The sequence below is a fragment of the Theobroma umbraticum genome, unplaced genomic scaffold (assembly GCF_002168275.2).
Source record: "Theobroma umbraticum cultivar Fairchild unplaced genomic scaffold, ASM216827v3 scaffold_299.0, whole genome shotgun sequence".
Lineage (NCBI taxonomy): Eukaryota > Viridiplantae > Streptophyta > Magnoliopsida > Malvales > Malvaceae > Theobroma > Theobroma umbraticum.
Genome location: NW_018397285.1, coordinates 1,026,854 through 1,045,967, shown reverse-complemented (window position 1 = coordinate 1,045,967; position 19,114 = coordinate 1,026,854). Strand labels below are relative to the sequence as shown.

The window sequence follows — 19,114 nt, the reverse complement described above, 5'->3', positions numbered from 1 at the left end:
TTGCTCCAAATACCGCATCATGTTCAGTCTTTACATACTGCTGCAATGGTCCGAATTGACAAATATTTTGACCATGAAACAATCAGAACTGGGCAAATTGATGAACATAAACATTGTATCCCTTCTTCTTATAATTCTATTGGTCTAAGAATCACCTCATTTGGAGTTTTTTAGAAAGAGATATGGTCAAAATACTGAAACATATACGAATGAAGCTATCACCATACTTGCACTGATTTTCATCAAATGAGTCTTTCTCATCAATTTCCTACAAAAGTCATAAGAGAAATTAGCAATAACTACTCTTAAAGTAATTTAAAATAAAATAACTTAAAATTTAACTAAAATAACTTAAATTAATCACTTAACAAGTAATCAAACTTAAACTAAAAAAAACACTTATAATGCTAAAATTCGAACCTAAAATCTCAAAGATCTAGTTACTTAAGCTCCCAAAATGACTGAAAATAACTCTATATAATAGAGTTATCATTTAGCACCACTTCTCCATTATCAAAAAATTACATATATATACAAATAAATAATCCAGCCAAGCATAAAATAGTTGACTAGACTTTGACTTTTTAATTCATAATAATAAATCATTAGCACATTCATCGTGAGCTATATTTAATTAAATTATTATTTTAATTAATTTATGGTGTACTGAAATTAGGCTTAGCATGAAAATTTTATGGATAAGAATGAATTACAATAAATAGCTGTATGGATAAGATTGAAAAGCTATAGATAATCTACGAAACAATCTATCCTTGGGCAACATTGATGCTGCTGAGTACTAATTGTTAAACTGCTACTGTGGAACTGCATTGGAAATAGTTATTCTCTCTTATAAATATTTTCAAGTTTGTTTTGGGCATCCAGTTCTATTTTCTTTTCTCTTATGCCAATGTTATTGCGGTAGAGGGAACCCATACTATTTTGAACTTATTATCCCTTCGATTTTAGGCATTGAATTGCTACCACCATCACAGACTACTACCTTTTTGTTAAGTTATCATTCTGATTTTGTTCTTATCGAATACAAATCAAGCTTTTCAAAATAAAAAAACATTTCCTTCCTTTTCAGTTTGTTTCTAAACGTTAATTTCACTAAAAGCTACCTATGACCATATGATTGTCACAAAGTGGACGAAAAATAATTAAAAATCCAAAAGGAAGAGAAGAGGAATTAAAATGTAAAAACCCAAAAAAACTTACTAGTTACTTGATGTGGGAAGGCTCGGAAAGGTGAAGGATCAAGGATGGCAACAACTTGGACTTGCTAAAGATGAGAAAAGGGGAAAAGAAGAGGGTGGAAAGTTTAGAGAGTGGAGACAGGACGTAAAAAAAGGAACTAAAAAGATTAGATTAGGTAGTTAGGTTTAGGAATTTGTTTCATGTAAAATCTCCAAGATACCTTTATTTGGGTTTGATTAGTTCGGTTAAAAATTTTTCTAACTAAAACTGAACCGAAATAATTGTACTAACTGAACTATCCTAACCGAACTATCCAAAAAACTGAACTAACCAAACCGAAAAAGATAAACTCATTTCGATTCAGTTCGGTTTATATTTTCTAACCCTAGGAGTTAAGAACAAATTTCAAGAGCTAAAATTTAGAGTAGACACTAAACCAAGCTGCCTTATAGGGATATTGCATGAAAAACAAAATCAAGGACATTAACAAACTGACACTAAAAGGTTGAGTCAAACTTTTTTTATTGTTCTTAATATTTGGATAGTCAAGACACATTTTTAGATGTCAATCTTGATTTAGAAATATCAACTAATCAATTTGAGAATTGATGATGAATGCAAATGTATTCGATTCATCTAATCCGAATTTGTTCGAGATTATAATTCATATTTATTAGCAACATGCTACGAACCTAATAAGTCACACATTAAAAGATGTCAATTTAAAAATGTAAATGTAACACCCCCGATCTTGATGTTAGCTATGCATGATGTTGAACTAGCTTATAGGTTAATGTGAACTTCAATGTGTATGTTTATGAACTTAAAGAATGCCTATGTCCATAGAGCAGTGGTCGTGAAATGTATAAATATGTAAAGCTAAAATGATGTTATGCATATGCTTGGCACATGAACAATATAGTGCATATGTTTGGCACTTAGATGAGTATGATATATAGGCAAAGTATGTTATGTTTAATCGATATGCTATGTGACATAAAGCATGAATGAGAAATTGATGTGTAAGATGAGTTTACGTGTTGATGTTAAGTGAAATATGAATGATTGGAAGTGGTGGAAAAGGTTTGTAATGAGTTTAGGCTTTAGAAAGGAGTAAAAGTGCAAGGGAAGTTGAATATACTGGTCTAGGATCGACTATAGGTCTTTTTACAGATATAATATAAACAGACATATTAGACCAAGATCAACTATAGAGCTTCCATAGTCGATGTTGTTAAGGAACGAAGGAAAAATTCTACTAGTCCAGGGTCGACTACAGACTTCCCATAGTCGACCCTAGGCTACCTAGTCAACCAAAATCTAGCTTAAAAGCGCTAAAATTGAAAATTTCTTTATGTTCGCTTAACTCCTCATCTCTCTACCCATTTTCGCTCAACTCTCACACCCTTAAAACCCATTAAACTACAATCATAAATCATGGATTTTGAGTGTTAAAGGAAGGAGTTTTCACTTCCTAAAAGCTTGGTTTGATTTCTACACTTTCTCTCTACCCATTAAAAACCCTAAATTATAAATGAGCACTTGGAGTTGTTTAGAGCAAATTTGGAGCTAAGAATTGTGCAATCTAGCCTCTAAGGTATGGGTTTAACTCATTATTAAAGGATTTGAGCTTATATGCTGGATTGAATAGGATTTGGTTATTTTAGAAAAGTTGGCAGTTTTTGAAAATTGGGATTTAACCAGTTTGTGATATTTTGATGTGTTTAAGGGGAGATTGAGCAATTTGTTGGCATTTGTGAGCTAAAAGATGGTTTGAGGCTAAGGATTAAAGCTTGGTTGTGGAATAGCTCTAATTTGTCACTATGAGTGGGTTAGATAAATGCGTGTGATGCATAACGCATGAAAATGCACTACATTGGTACTATATTATGTATGTAGGGCTAAATGAACATACCTAGGCTAGAAAACAAATGAATTTATATACAAATATGTATACTTATATATGTATGTTTGTGTGAATGGTATGTGTTGAGATAGTATGCCTTAGTGCTAGCCACGTGAATGGTTTTGTGTATGAACCTAAACTAAGAAGTCTAGAAACTATGATAAACCCTAAGAGCATATTACCCTAGGTGAATGATATATTAAGGGGATTTGATTCGGTAGAATCATCAATGAGCTTATAGATGATTAAAGCTCAACAAATACATTTTGTGATATAAGGTGAATATGTGGAATGATAAAGGCACGATGGCCTCATTGTGGATTTGTGTTCTATTAGAGGGATGAATTCAAACATTGATTTAACTTTTGGATGAGTAAAGTTCCATCCCTCTATAACTGTGTGCTTGCAGGGATGGTGGTAAGATGATGGCATTAATCTCAATTGTGATTCCTGCCTGTGGTGCTTTGATGCCACCCATTTGAGAATACTCCGGGTGATGCCGATGTCAGGAGATTACTTCGATCGATGATTTGATTCTCCGTTAGCTGCTTGGCGTTGTGCATGATTCGATTATTTGTCCGTTGGTTCGGCACGTGTGTGATTTGATTCTCCACCGATTGGCCACCGAGCATGATTTGACTATGTCCAGGGGAAGACCACTCAATGATTTGATTTGGTATGCGTACGATGTGAGATAACCTTGTTCAGGCTTTGATATATTTGAATTGAAATCAATATGATACTCCGATGACTAGAGTGTGCTGTAGAGAGTGATCCGAATGACATGAATAATTTTGATAATAAGTTAAAGGAATTGTGTGACAATATTGGAGACTATAGGGATGACAATATGCCCCTGTAATTGGAGATGTCTGTTAGACTATGTGTATGCACCAATAGTGCAATATTCATTATATGATTTAATTTGTATGATTTTAATTGTTAACACCACTTATTGAGTATTAGAGTACTCACCCATTTGTATACCATGTGCAGATAAATGATATATAAACATGGCTTAACATCGTCATTTAAAGGGACAAATTTTGGCATCTTGAAGGTTCTCCACCCCAATGGTGCACTCCATTGAGTTTGGTTTGTACTAGCTTTCATAATTTGAAATTTTAAAGTTTAGGAAATAGTGTATTTCAAATGTTGTACGCACTTAGTGCCATGTAATATTGTGTACTAAGGGTTGTTAAATGCTCACCCACCTTGAATGCTCATTCTATGGCCTTATGGATATTTGTATGAGCCATGTGGCAGGGATAATGAATTATGTTAAATTTAAATGTTATTTATGAATATTTGGTTATGAAATTACTTGGCTATGTGTTATTTGATTTCAAACTCTGAGACTTGTTTGGGTCTAGTGGACTTGTCTGCTGGGCTCATGCGCTAATCACAGACCCCCAGATTTGGGTCGTGACACTAAAAGTTGGGTGGTAGGACTTAATTGAAAGAAATTATAAACTTCAAGGAATTGATTAAATGTGTTCAATTAGGTTCTAAGTAATTTTTATAATTAATATAAAAGTTGTATTAAACCTAATTGCCTTTATATAAATTATGTTATGTTGCCCTAAAGTGTGTGTGCATGTAGCAACACTTGAGAGGTAAGAAAAAAGAGAAAACCCCGAAATCATTTCACCTCCCCCTTTCTAGAGGTAAGAAGAGAGAAAGAACCCCGAAATAATTTCACCTCCCTCCTCCTTAGCCTTTCATCTTCTCTGCGATGAAAAATTGAGAAACCAACACCTCTTGTACCTAGATGGCATCAATCTTGGCAGCAAGCAAACTCCCAAAATTACCTTTGGTGTTTTTCTAGATTGCATCTTACATGCATCACCATTGGAGATCGCGAGGTTTGTAAAATTAGAAGTTGGGTGGGATGGGATGTCCTTTGAAGCACAAATTGTTGTGGGATTCTAGATTTAGACATCAAAACAATTAAATCTATATTAAACAATAAAAAATGACCTTATTTGAAGAAAATTTTTCAAGTTTCCGTTGTGTTTCCCAACATGCAGCAATTCTAAATTTGTAGAAACACTTACAACAATTCTATACTGTGAAAAGCTTGCAACATCACCTGTCAGTGGCGGAAGCCCTTCACCCATAAACTGCCCAGCGATGATGTCAATTGTCCCAACTAAATGCCATTGCCCATCTCCCATCAGATGCTCCAACACCACCTAAAGGTAAATTGGAACGATGTATGAGAACATTTTACTAAATTGCTTCGCAAGGATAGAGCTAACCAACTAAGCATTTCTTATAAGAAAAGCCTAAAGTTTAGAACTGCTTCAAGTATTTCTACACAATAATTAGTGCCAAACATTTTTATAAGAATAAAAATTCTCATACCAAAACTTCTCCAAGCATCATAAGCAATAATGTTAATAAATATAAAAAAAATTTAAAAGTTTAATATTAACTACCTTGAAGATCTATTATTATTATTATTATGATTGTTATGACAACGAATAAATTTGGTTTAATTTGGATTTCTTCTAGAATGGGTTTAAAGATTTTAACATTCATCTGGATTTAATTTGATATTTTATTTATATTACAAGGGATTTGAACTTATTCAGTAAACAATTTCAACTTGTGCTTCTTTTGAACTTTTAACTCGAATTGATTTGAACTTTCCTCTGTCTAATGGACAGAACCAAACCTGAACCCATTTTGTACAACTCTACTGACATCATCCAACTGAAACGGAGTCAAATCTCATAAAAAACCGAACCCAACACCCTCATTCAAGTTGATTTCTCGGCCTTTGTAGCTCTGCTTAGCCCAAGCTATCACACTTGGGCTTAACATATAGCCATTGGCCGCAAAAGACAGCAACATTACTCTGCAAATAAACACCATTTAGGGCCGAATAAAATAGAAAAGAAAAGAGCAATTTCCTTGAGCACATATAGAGATTACTAGTCCACTATTATGAATTTGCTTTTCACCCACAAAAGATTTGCACACCATGCGTCTAAGCTATTACCTGAATCAGTGTGTGACTAAGGCACTAATATACATATGTCTGCATCCACCGTAACTTATCTATGGAGATATTCTAATGGAATGTATATAGGATATACGTTTTTTGAAATTTACACTTATCTTCATTAATTTTTCTGTATCACAGTAAGAGTTCATTTAGCGGAACAAGGGCAATACACCCCACTGATGCAGAAATCCCTCTCCGGTGGTGACCTCTAGGAGCAGTAGGACAAGCACTGCAAGCATGGCCGCTCTACCATTCCAAGTTTCAGCACTTTTCGTCCAACCCCATTCCCAAACAGTCACAGGTGGTGGAAGCTCCCTACGTTGTGAATCATATGCTGCCAACAACTCTTCCACACTGCCAAGCGGAACTAATGACTGCAGAAAATAGAAAGATCTCCGATAAACTAAGCTAGCATTATGCAAGTGAACCAACCAAGTAAAATTTTTCAGTATGACCACTGTAACAAATGTTCATTCATTTATCTATCACAAAAGGACCATGAAAAAAACTCTCCCATACTCTTCTTTGACCTATATAACAAATGTCTTTTCTTTGGCACATTCCACATTCCATGTTTAACTTGAACCAGCAGAAAAATGGAGCCAGACGTTCTGGTTCCAAACCAAACTTATTTCAAATTCAACTCATCACTTCAACAGTTAAAAGGTGCCATGTAATTTTATGAAACAGAAATTTCTACTAGTCTGAAGTTCCTTTTAGGGCCATTTTCACAATCAATTGCAAAAAGAAGGGTTTTTCGATCTACCTCATGTCTTTTTCTTTTTCTTTTTTTTTTCTTTTCTTGTATGGTTAAGTTTGAGGGAGACTTTTGATCCAATTAGCTATGCTTTAAGGCATTGGCCTTAATTTTCAGTTTATTAAAGCAATTTTTAAGTTGACCAGTTCTCTTTTGCTCGACCAAATGTGGCAGAAAAGTCATTTTTGTATTACCAAACAGAGCCTAAGCGTTTGGATTTTGTAGAATAACTAATGTTTAGGATCCTTGTAAGACTGATAATTTCGCATGCTAGATCATTAACAGTAGAATTAAAGTGTTATCTAGTTGTTGACTGAGGGGGATGATTTCAGCTTGTGTCCTTTTCAGAGGCTATGCTTACTTTAAGTACAGATTGGACCAAATGCTTGAACTGCAAGAGAAACTTTTATGTGATAATAGAAAAGTGATCAAAGTTGAAATGAATCACAGAATCATGGTATGAAAGAAGGTAATTGCATATAATGCATTCAAAGGATTTAAGAAAAATCAATCTTATGGCCATCACCATGCATTCATACACACCTAAAGCGGTGTGTATGTTTGTATGTGCCCTGTGTATGTGTGTATCTATACTAATTTATAATGCCAATAGGTAGGGAAGTGTTACTCCAACATGATATAATTTATCTAAATATTTAAATTGAGAGTCTTATTCAACTAACCATTTCCCACAACTTCTCCAATTTGTTCTCTTTTAATTCTACATTAAGTGAATTGTTACCTTCTGACATTTCTCTCATTTTTCCTATTTTCTATTTTGTGCTTGCTTAAATTAATTGTAAACTTTTACCAATAAGTTATTCTTACAAATAAAGTTTCTTAAATAAAATAAAAAAAAATTTAATTATTAACCACACATGTAGAGTGTGCATCGTAGGTTCACGTGTGTGTGTGTGTCGCATATCACTTCTTATATCCTTTTCTGCAACATTATTAGTTCATATTCTTTACATTTTATGACTAGAAATTTCTATAGAGCTAAACCCCTCTCTCTAGAGTGTAACAATTAAACATTTAAAGACGAAGAATGCCATGTAAGATGCAAGTGACAGGCTGTTGGATTTGGTCCATACACAGATATATTTGGTTGTGTTAAATTTGCATACCAATTTTCACCCTTATATGTATATTCTACTGCCCCTAAATCTAATTCATTACTTTTCTGCCTAGAAATTATTACAGAGCAAAAGCGTCATTCAGATTAAGGCCCTGCATGTTATGTGAGATGCAAATGTCAAGCTGTTGGATTTGGTAGTGGAAGCTTTTCTTCCTACTTTTCAATTAACCCATCCTAAGACAACCATCTCCATAATGCACAAAAAGCGGACTCAACAACAAATATGCTTTCCTTCACTAAATGCATGCATATACCACTTACTTACATGTATTGAGCATTAAATATTATATAAACCTAAGCCATATTTCTAAGTTTTAGGTAAGGAACTCTTCAACTTAAACAATTTTTTCTGGAAAGTAGTAAAGGTACCTGTCTAGCTTCAAGATTTGAAACTGCCATAGCACCAACATATGGAAGACTCTCGATCACAGCATCTGCCAAGTCTGAAATGAACATTGGTTCGCATCCTAGTGCAGGAACACGACCCCAATTTTCTATACCAGATTCAAAAGCCAACTCTTTATACTCAACATCAATCTCTTCAAGAGTTTCAATATGCTCACTGACAAAGCTGCAAATCAAATGTCAAAGTTACGAAAAGAAATCACAGCTGTAGTATTCAAAAGAAGGAAGTTATGATTGAACAAAAAATGCAACACACAAATAGCTAGAAGAAGTTAAATAGAAGCAATTTCGATGTCATTACACTATCACATGATCCCAATTTCCTATACCAGATTCTAAGCCAACTCTTTATACTCAGCATTAATCTCTTCTAGAGTTTCAATATGCTCACCTACAAAATAGTGAATCAAATATCAAAATTTTGAAAAGAAATTGCAGTTTTAATAGCCAAAAAAAGAGGTTTTTATTGTAGAAAAATGCCACAGACACAAAGCTAATAGAAGTTAACCAGAAGCTATTCGATGTCACCACTATTACCATCTCAACAATTATAATTACCTAATTGGTACAGCCAGAAGATTTTTAACTCCTTTTCGCCCTAGCTCAACTATTGTCTCATCAGTATAGGGCTTCAACCATTCCACAGGCCCAACTCTGCTCTGCAAGAACATTAACCAACCATTAACAAAAGAAGGTGCCTTTACAGAGAAACATTTGCTAGATATTTTAACAAAAATCATGTGGAAAAAAAGGATAGTCAAAAAAATATATAAAACACGCATCCAGTTAGAGGTGGAAAAACCTTACCCAACCTAACCTTACTCAAATCTATGGAACAATAAGATATTTAAAATTGTGTCCAACAAAAGGTGGCAAAACCCAACCTGACCTGCTTTAATTGAAATTCAACCAGGCCCAACCTGACCTATACCAGAAGTGACTCATATTCAAAACAACCTAAATCCCAATCCTAACTCAAAAAAAAAATTCTATATTTTTTGGTATATATGAAGCAGCCTATAGGGGGAGCAAAGTTTTGAATCTTAAATCATAACCCTTCTAAAGAGGAGTAACAATGCTACAGTACAAATGTGACACGAACCAGCTTGAATTAACTTCACAAGTCAACAACCCAAGCCTGACTCTAACCCAAATGACTTGGAAAGTAAAAAATTTGAAATGACCCAAAGTCAAAATGACTTGACCTAATCCCACAATTCCAACTACTATAACAATCAATTGAAATGAATTAAAATTTAAAAGTATTCAATCAAATGTTAGAAGAACTTCCTCACTAAAGGCAAGTCTATTAGATGGAAGAAGATGAAAATTCTTTAATATCTAACCCAAAACCACTTGACGATAAATGGTGAGACTCAGCTTAAACACAAAAACATAACAAACCCTTAAATGAGCAGACTTTGCTTCCTAAGTAGGACCAATAAACACTTTCCCTTTTAAGTAGGCTTAGTAAACAATTGAGACAAACGGGCTTATCCGATGCACTATGAAAACAAGACAACGAACACAAACAAATGAACATACATGTTAGGATCTAATAACAAGTAAGCATCCAACGTTAAATCAATTGGTATTAGGCAAAGAGGCTCGACCTAAAGATAAAGCTTGAGCAAACCTCGAACTAAACTGATGTGGGGTAACACCACCTGGTAAGAGCCATCTCCCATATTCAAAGCCAAGGTAGCATGTAATTGGACACTTGACAATTGCTAATAAAAGAGTTCAATGGTATTCCTAATTTGTTAGAGTAGGTATAATCAAAAAGAAAATTAACATTCATTGAAGTGGCTAAATCTATGTTAACCGCACTTGCCTACGTGTTTGAGTATCTGATTCACCTATTATCCACCACATCTTTGAACTTGCAGATATGGTTAAAAAGGATCTATTAGTAAACTACTGGTGCATGGGTATGTTGTATGAGATTAATAAGATAAACAATATACCTATGGGAACAAATATTAAAATTGCATTTCTAAATCTACATCAATAAACACGGTATATAGATTTAGTATATCGACCACTCAAGAGCAATTACTTTAATATATTTTACCTTCTACCTATACTTTAATGAAATTTGTTGAAAAACAATTATATAGCACAGCCAACCAAAAATTTCCGCCTAACTAAAGCCTAAGGTCTTAATTAATTTTCCAAATAATTATGCTACTTGTTTTGCAACATATCAAGAAACTAAATTTTTATATATATGAGGGAAGCTATATACTTTCTTTCTTGAAGCAAGTGTATTAACTTTTTATTTCTTCAACTTTTAATTAATTTTTTAATAAATGTTGCAATTTTCATGAATAGTAATATTTAATTTTGGCCCAAGTACCCAAACCCTATACAAAGCTAAAAACTCCTAACCACCAAACTATAAATGCCCTAAGTAGACCAAAGAATTCTTTTTCTTTTTTTTACCTTTTTTACAAACTCCATCTCCATTTTCTCTCCTCCCCTTTCCTCTCAGTTTTTACCTTGTTTGCAATCCCATGCTCTTTTTTTATTCCACAATGCTTTATATTTTCTTCTTCCCTTCATCTATTCCCTTTCAAATATTCTCCAGAAACTCAAACAAATCTAAAATATGGAGAGATTGTTGGTGAATAAGCCGACATATTTGTTTAAGCCAAAACAGTAACTCTTACCTTCTACATGCCATCTCCAATAATTGTATTCTGACAAATTGATAACTCTATTATACAGAGTTATCTTATGCATCTTTGAAACCTAAAATTGAGCTAAGTCCTCTAGTTTTAAGTAATCCATAGGTAATTTTATGCTCAATAGTAGTAATTTAATTTATGTCATGGCATTTATCATTTATACAATTTCAATGAATTTTTTGTTAAAATCCCTCATTTCAGCCTCTAATTAATTGATTTTCTGATATTGAAAGATGTGCAAGGACTTGGAACTCAAATGGCAAAGGATGGTTCAAGTAGCTTAAGAAAGACCTCTGAACATGCTGCAATGTTTTGGCATAACTCGAGCTACAGAACTCCAATCGACATGATTCTTAGACCTACGGAAAGCTAAGAGGAAGAGCTACAACTTTGAGGTTTAGCACTTCACCCAGTTCAGAAGGGATTGTGGTCAAATATACGGAGGAAGTTGACTGACTGCAGTCTGTTGACAGAAGCTTGGGCGCCTAGGCACCCAGCTCTCAGCTCCTAGGGGCCAATTGCACTGTCCAGCATGTTCATAATGGCAACAAAACAGAACCTTGGGCACCTTGGTGCCGACATGTAACTCTGCACATTTTTAGCTATCCGATTTTACATCAAATGGCCAACAAAGAAGGTATAAACACAATCCTTTTACGGCTGAAAAACCAGGGTGGATTCAAACACTAATTTCAACAAAAGAAGGCTAGAACCAAGAAGGAAAAAGAAGAGGAAATCAAGAGATTAAAGGATCAAAAAGCTGCTCCAAAGAATTTCTCACTCTAGATTGGATTTTCTCTCTCTAACTGTTTTTGTCGAAATGCTTCATTTTGCTGAGATTTGTGTTTGTATTTTAAATATGTCGAGCTATAACTCTTGATCTAGGGTTATGGTAGATTTTAACATGTAGCTTGGATATTGTGTTGGTTTATTACTTATTTTCTATGGACACATTGATGTTTACTCAACTCTGCATTTATTGCACATTTATTTGCTTGATCACCATTTAAATGTGTTTAGGTGTTTAGATGATACTTGAGACAGTTAGTCTATATTAGACCTTGATTTGGGTAATGTGTGTTCACTACACTTAGAAATGAATTTAAGTGTTTTGATGTGCAATTAGGGCAGACAACACCTAGCTGCCACATATAGTCAATTCTTAGAACCTTGGATTAAAGAACTTAATTTAGTTGTTTCCTATAGACATATAGTGATTCAATTAAGTTAGGCAATTGTGTAATATCTCAACGGAGAATTATACATGCTTAAAGATTCTATACTAGCATCAATTTCCATTAAGATTAAGTAATTAAGCAAACTCAATTCCAAGTGAAATATTAAAGGATACCACAATCCTAGACTATTAAACCATTACTTCCACCTCAATTTATTATTTGCACTTCTTAGATTAGGATTAGTTAATTAGATTACTTTTTAATCATTTCTCAAAATTTGGTGCTTGGATAAAATTAGCTTGTTTAATTTTAGTAATTAGCAACAACTAGTAAACCAACTCCTTGTGGAGATGATAACTCACTCACTACTGTATTACTTGTTGACAATCATGTGCACTTGCATGACACCTTGCTAAAATTGACAAAAATCATAAAGTAATTTGCCTTGATAAATTAGCAAGCAACACAAATTGAATGGGTGAGTACTAGTGTGTCTGAAATTTGTGGCAAGTCAGCCACATATATATACTTATATTCATGTTTCGTACAAACATGAATGCTACAGCTTAAAGTCCTGAGTTCATGCAACTTAGGGCTCCACACGAGACACGTAAACTTACTAGCATAAATATGACTAGAATTGTTACATAGACAAGCATCCATGTCTATATTCTGGAATAAACATCCATGCTTGTTACCTTAATTATCAAATATCCATGTCTAAGTCCTGGAGAAAACAACTTTACTGTGTCCAGAGGTTTCCTTTTATTTCTGACACTAAAAGTTCACATTGTACTAGATCTCAAGCATCTAGGAGATTATGGATGATAAACTTCATCCATGATTTAAGTATTGTTATGAGTTGTGACAATCAATTTTGGACTTGGCTAATACATGCCTATTCCAGAAAATTCAGCTTGATCTAGTATTTTATTTTTCCAATAAGACTCAATTTTCAACTGCTACGTCCAATTTAGTACCTATCAAGGCTTTTCAGACATACAAGGAGCAAGGAATTGTTTTTGAATCCCTAGAGAACATAGTTAATTATTAATCAACTCTTGAGTCTACATCTCCAACATCTTTCACCTTGACATATCTGATTGCTACAAACAAAATGCCAGTCAATCCTTTGATCCTCTTATTTTGAGCTTTTTACTTATGAAGTCTGCTCTGCCATCATCTTCACAATTGCTGACTGCTATTTAACTACCTTTTGGTTAAAGTGCTTTCAAAAGATGGCTAGAGACATCTTACCAAGATTAACAAGCAGTCATCTTTGCAGATCTACCTTAGTAACCAAAACACTGACAATTGATAGCCAACTATACATGGAAAAATGTAAATATTAGTACAGTAGAGGCTGACATGTACTTAACACTAGTCTTCATCAAACCAAAATAATAATGCAACAGTGGAAAAAGGATATTTAGCATTATCCACTAGCACACACATGTTCTGATGAGAAAATAGAATCTTCATTAAGCATCTACGTTGCAACACTCACAACTTAATACAAGATTTGACAATCCATCCACATATTCCAGACATACCACTTATCAGCATTTGTAACAACAAAATTAAGACGAGAAAACAATGAGAGAGATCACAGGAGTAATATTCCAAATAGAAGTACCTGATAAGCAAGAGCGTAGGCATTAGTGATCTTTCTCTTGTCTAACTCCTCTATTATCAAATCCACACATTCTTCCATCTCTGCCTTGTAAGGATCACCAGCCTCTTCTACATATGCAAGTGGCACCCCGTGTGCACTAAAAAATATCACCACCTGTAATACCTAGTCTCAATTAAGTATGTTGACAAACATTCTAAGACAATAACTGATTAAATTACCAGAGACAAAAGCTCTTAAAATAACAAGAATATCAAGGAAGCACAATTTTTAAAAACAGATTTTCATCTTACAAAAAAAGTAAACAATAGCCATGGCCCTCTGGACCACACATTACCCAAGGAACTTTCCGAGTGATCTTTGAGAGATCAAGAGACTTAACACAGAACTATATCAGGGGAAACATATCATATTGACTTCTTATGTAGTGAAAAAAAGTTTTTAAGTGTAAATAAGTAGACAAAAGGAAGAAAAAAAAAAGGAAAAGGACTAAACACCTTAACACATACAGAGTGAATTTAAACGTAACTTGCAATTTAAAAGTTTGGTTCTGAAATATTCTAAAAAGCAGGCACATCAGATATTCAAAAAATTAGGAGCCAAAAAGACAGGAAACCAAATGCAACCTCAGTCGTCAAAGCCTCTAGCTGCAAAGCAAATTCAGATGATAGGAGACAAGATATGTTCAACCTTTAAGTCAGTTTATCATTTCGACTTGTCAATCGAGACCAAAATCAAACTTAAACGAACTTTAATTGGAACTTGTTTATGCATCAAAGCAGTGCTTGCAATCTTAACGCACAAATTTGAGACAATGTGCTGATAACTAATAAACAGCAGCTCAGGCAGAGAGATAATGAGTTTGGGAGAGATTATGGTATTTGCTTCAAAATGCTGAATAAAGCTTAGTGTAGATGGTTGATAGACAACTATGGTAACAAAACATTAATACAGGCCAAATCTGGATAAGACTGGCAAGCAATAGATTTTGATTAGCAGAAAGTTACCAAGAGAAGGATGAGCATAAAGTAAGTAGAGGTGGTATAAACAGATGAAAATTGATGAAGACTGAAATAAAGCACATGCTGGACAGCTGGAGTGTCCCTCAGACATGCCTACATTAGATAGACTAACTAAAAACAGAAAAAACTGTTCTCTTTTGCAGATTAGGCTAATAGGGCATGACACGTTTGGATCTTCCTGGTAGTTGGCACGGAGAGCAACATGGTGCAAATATAGCTGGACACGCTTGAATGGTGCATAAAGAATTTGTTTTGTTAAGAGGTGAACCTGCTCACAATATTGCTTCACACATTGCTCCACCAGAAAATAGGCAAGAGGTTGAAGAATTGGCTACACCCTTCTTACTTGAGGATCATTTAGAATTAATTGAAGTGTATGCTAAGCCATTACTACAGAGCTGACAGACACCATGTGGGCCCTAGCTCAAGAGCAAGTGTCACAAGAATTTGAAGAGTTTCAGGCAGAGACAAACCTATCTTTTGAATATGGATTTAATTATGTTCATAATGAGGAAAGCTCAGTGGCAAGCTACAGTTATAGCAATTGTGTATGTGGTGGTAACAACTTTAGCACCAAGAGTATAGCTAATACTGCAGTGGAAACATTCGGTGAGATTATAGAAAGTCACAGATGGAATGCAGTTGTGAGTGATGACAAACAAAAATGCACTTGATGTTGGGTTTAGAAGAACTCAACTAGGCTGACTCCAGTCAGTTAAAGTTAGGGATGTTTTAAGTGGGACACCGCAAGATAGGTGTTGGATTGATACCATCCACTTACTAGGAAAAGACCCAGCCATCGTAGTATAAGCTGTCATTGGATGAGTCCCATTTACTTATAAAAAAAATGCAAATTCCTATCAGTGATGACTCCAAAGACAGAACTTACCACACTAAAAGTCAACACCATATTTCCAAAAAGTTTCATTTAACTTGTAGCACCAGAGTCACAATGAAAACCCCTTGAGATCCCAGAACTAGAAAAGTCTACCTTGGCTAGAAGATTTTCAAACAAGCAAATGTTTGCAAAAGAATGCATGTCCATTCAGCCACATTAAGGAACTTAGTACAATGTTTTCAAAGAATTATTTTGACAGATTACTTAAGCTAATTTCTGCTAGTATTAAGCAAAAGATATAAAAGTGTTTAATAAAAAAAACTAACTGTTTGTATTCTACACTATAACTATTTTCTTAACACTAACAAAAAAGTTAAACCCTATGATCAATTCACTTAGGCTGAGCACACGGACAACAATATATGCCCCACTTTGTTCGCTAACTATAGTCTTTAAATAAACACAAACAGGTAACTTAACCCCATCATCCAAAGGCTTAGCCTGAGCATCTAGGCACCAATATCTGCCTCACTTTGTTGCACAGAAATTTTATGTCAAGCAAGAAAATCAAACACTCCAATACTCAATTATATATGTGCTTCTAGCAATTAATTAACAACCAATGTTTTGCAACTTGACCATATTATCAAGCAGAAATAGTATATACAACTGCTTGAACTAAAATTTCCAACATCATTTGTACCATTTCTGCAATACATAATTTTGGCTAAATAAAATATACTCTTAGACTGATTCATATAATATGAAAACCATAACTAAAGATCCCTCCCAAAACAGATAGATATTCAAACTGTGCCCAACTGCCAAATAGCGGAACCTACATAGTTATCTCATGGGTTTTGATCAAATTCTGGCAATCTCCAAAAGAAACAAATAGAATAGAAAAATGTGCCTACTGATATCCAAGAAGACCATGAAGAACCTATGTAGTACGCACTAATGAGGCAAAAGAGTGATCTTACTTCTGTGAATAAAATACAGACTGAGTTCCCCAGAGACTTTACTTCTACTTATATTGCATTGAGTAATAAAACCACAACACTAAAATCCAATGATGCAAAAAGCAATAGTTTCAAAACCATCTTTAAATGTAAGATTTAAACTGCCTGTTTTCATTTGATTGCTCAAAATAGTAAATGCTGAACTTCAAAAGGCTAATTTTTTTAACTTCTGGAGAAAGTAAAACTTGCTCCATTCAAGACAATCATCAGGTAGCTTTCAGGTGTACAATAAACCGATGCAACACATGACAAGAGATTAAAAACTCACTTGAAAATACTGCATCAGCTTCATAAGAAAGGTAGATGTAACACCCATTTTTCTGATGTGTAAATCAAACAATAAATAACAAGACTTCAACACATGTTAATTCAGACCATGACCAGCCATGAAAGTTGCCAAAGTTCTCAACAAGACTACAAGGTTTTAAAAGATGTACCTTTTCTGGATGGTCAAACTTCTGCAGCTCCTTTTCAATTAAATTTGCCATAGATTTTATATATCCGTCACGTTGATACCAGGAAGGTATGACTGTATGCCGCATGTTCACTAGATACTCATCGTCACTGATGAACCAATTAATTAGATTGTCAGAGAAAGAAATTTGATTTAACATTATACTCCAAGATTAAATCAAAGAGTGCAAGACAAGTGCCTTATTCCTCACCGGAATATACTTTCCAAGAGTCGAAGACTTGAACCACTAGTTGATATTGAGAATTGTGGATAAAGAGGAAGTACAACAAGCTTTGTTATTCCATCTTTTTTTATCTACAAGTTTGTTAGGAGGAAAATAAAAATAAGTATATATCACCAGAACCCACGTCCATATAAGAGAAGGCAAAGAAAAAAGAAAGATCATTTTTATAGTAGATTGACTCATTCACATGCAACCCAGATAGACAGCAGAACTACCAAAAAAACCTTGCAGGTTATCACAGGTAATACCTCCATAAAAACCACAAGAAGCAATATTTCTGTCAAAATGGGGACTCATTTTTAAGAATAAAAGAAAACCAGCAGTAACCCAACTTGAAGTGAGCTGAATTCAATCGTACAAAATAGTCATTCCATAAATTCAAAAGGAAAGCTATAAAATTTAACATGTGCAAACTGAATTAATATCTTACAGTTGAAACATTACAACAAACAATAATTTGCAACTTCACTTGTTTATGCATCGTGAAAAGTATTAAAGAAATTTTAAATCCAATCAAGTTTGAATAAAATTTTATGTCAGAACCTTCTAAAAGGTGCAGTAATATCTACGTCCAACAAGTTCAAATGATTGCGAATCAGTGGCTAAAGTTAACTGCTTCAAGTGGCATAAATATACACCATCCTTCAGTGCTCACATTGCAAGCATGCACATGCACACAAGGACATGCAGATTACTCCCTCCATCCTAAAATAACAGTCCATATTTATTACTTTCATAAAACATCCAATAATTCCTTTCCCTGTCCAAAAGGTCGAAATATTTCCGTTTTACCTTTTGTCTCTTGCACTCATTACTGGATCTAAATGAATGCACTCATTTTCAAAGACACATAATATGAAAACATGAGCATGTGGCAATAGACAGAAGAACACTGAATACTAGTTTTCTGAAATGTGTTAGTCAAAAATGAACTATCAAACATTAATTTCGTACACCAGGAGTACCAACACACCATATAGAGGATCTAGGAAGAGCGCTCAAATTTCCAAAGATCCCTGCCATTGTCTATATTTACAACTCAAATAACTGATAGATCAGATTTCAATTAAATTACGATCAAAATGAAGCTCTAAAAAGTGCAAAGTTTCATTTATCATTGACATGCTCATGCATAATAAACCAGAAAGCATTGTTATGAAAAGCAATGACAGGGGAATAATGAAATAAGAAAAGGCAGCCACATTAGAATCTCACACATTTATACAAAAATAAGATTAAAACTAACCAAATACCTGCTCAATAGCTTCTTCAGTGAATGGATGCCAGTATCGCATACCAACATACACTTTGGCAGGGACATTCTTTGCCCAAAGTGACTTTCTCAATTCTTCAGCCTGAAATGGGTAGTGATAGGGCAATAAAAATTATATATAGACTGACAAGAGAAAAACTAACATATATGAGGTCAATATTGCTTAAACTACACATTTCAGTTTTGATAGCCTAGAAGCCATCCAAAACATCAGCCAACACAATGTCAAGTATTTATGTGCTCTTTGAAATCTTAACTAAATTGGTGGAGAAAGGTTAAACTCATAAATGTTATAATGTAACAGTTAATCAATTTCCACCATTTGGGCTCATTGATTTTTT

At 34.2% G+C, this 19,114-nt stretch overlaps 1 protein-coding gene across 1 annotated transcript; it reads right to left on the bottom strand.

Moving 5' to 3' along the window:
* Positions 1–6,036: 6,036 nt before the first annotated feature.
* Positions 6,037–18,883, bottom strand: LOC110428479 (ferrochelatase 2). The gene is made up of 7 exons (XM_021444305.2): positions 18,754–18,883; positions 17,468–17,571; positions 17,240–17,366; positions 13,924–14,076; positions 8,978–9,078; positions 8,384–8,585; positions 6,037–6,493 (listed from the first exon to the last, which is right to left on the bottom strand). Exons 1-7 carry the CDS (start codon positions 18,793–18,795, stop codon positions 6,269–6,271), a joined length of 954 nt encoding a protein of 317 aa, XP_021299980.2. The 5' UTR covers positions 18,796–18,883; the 3' UTR covers positions 6,037–6,268.
* Positions 18,884–19,114: the final 231 nt, after the last annotated feature.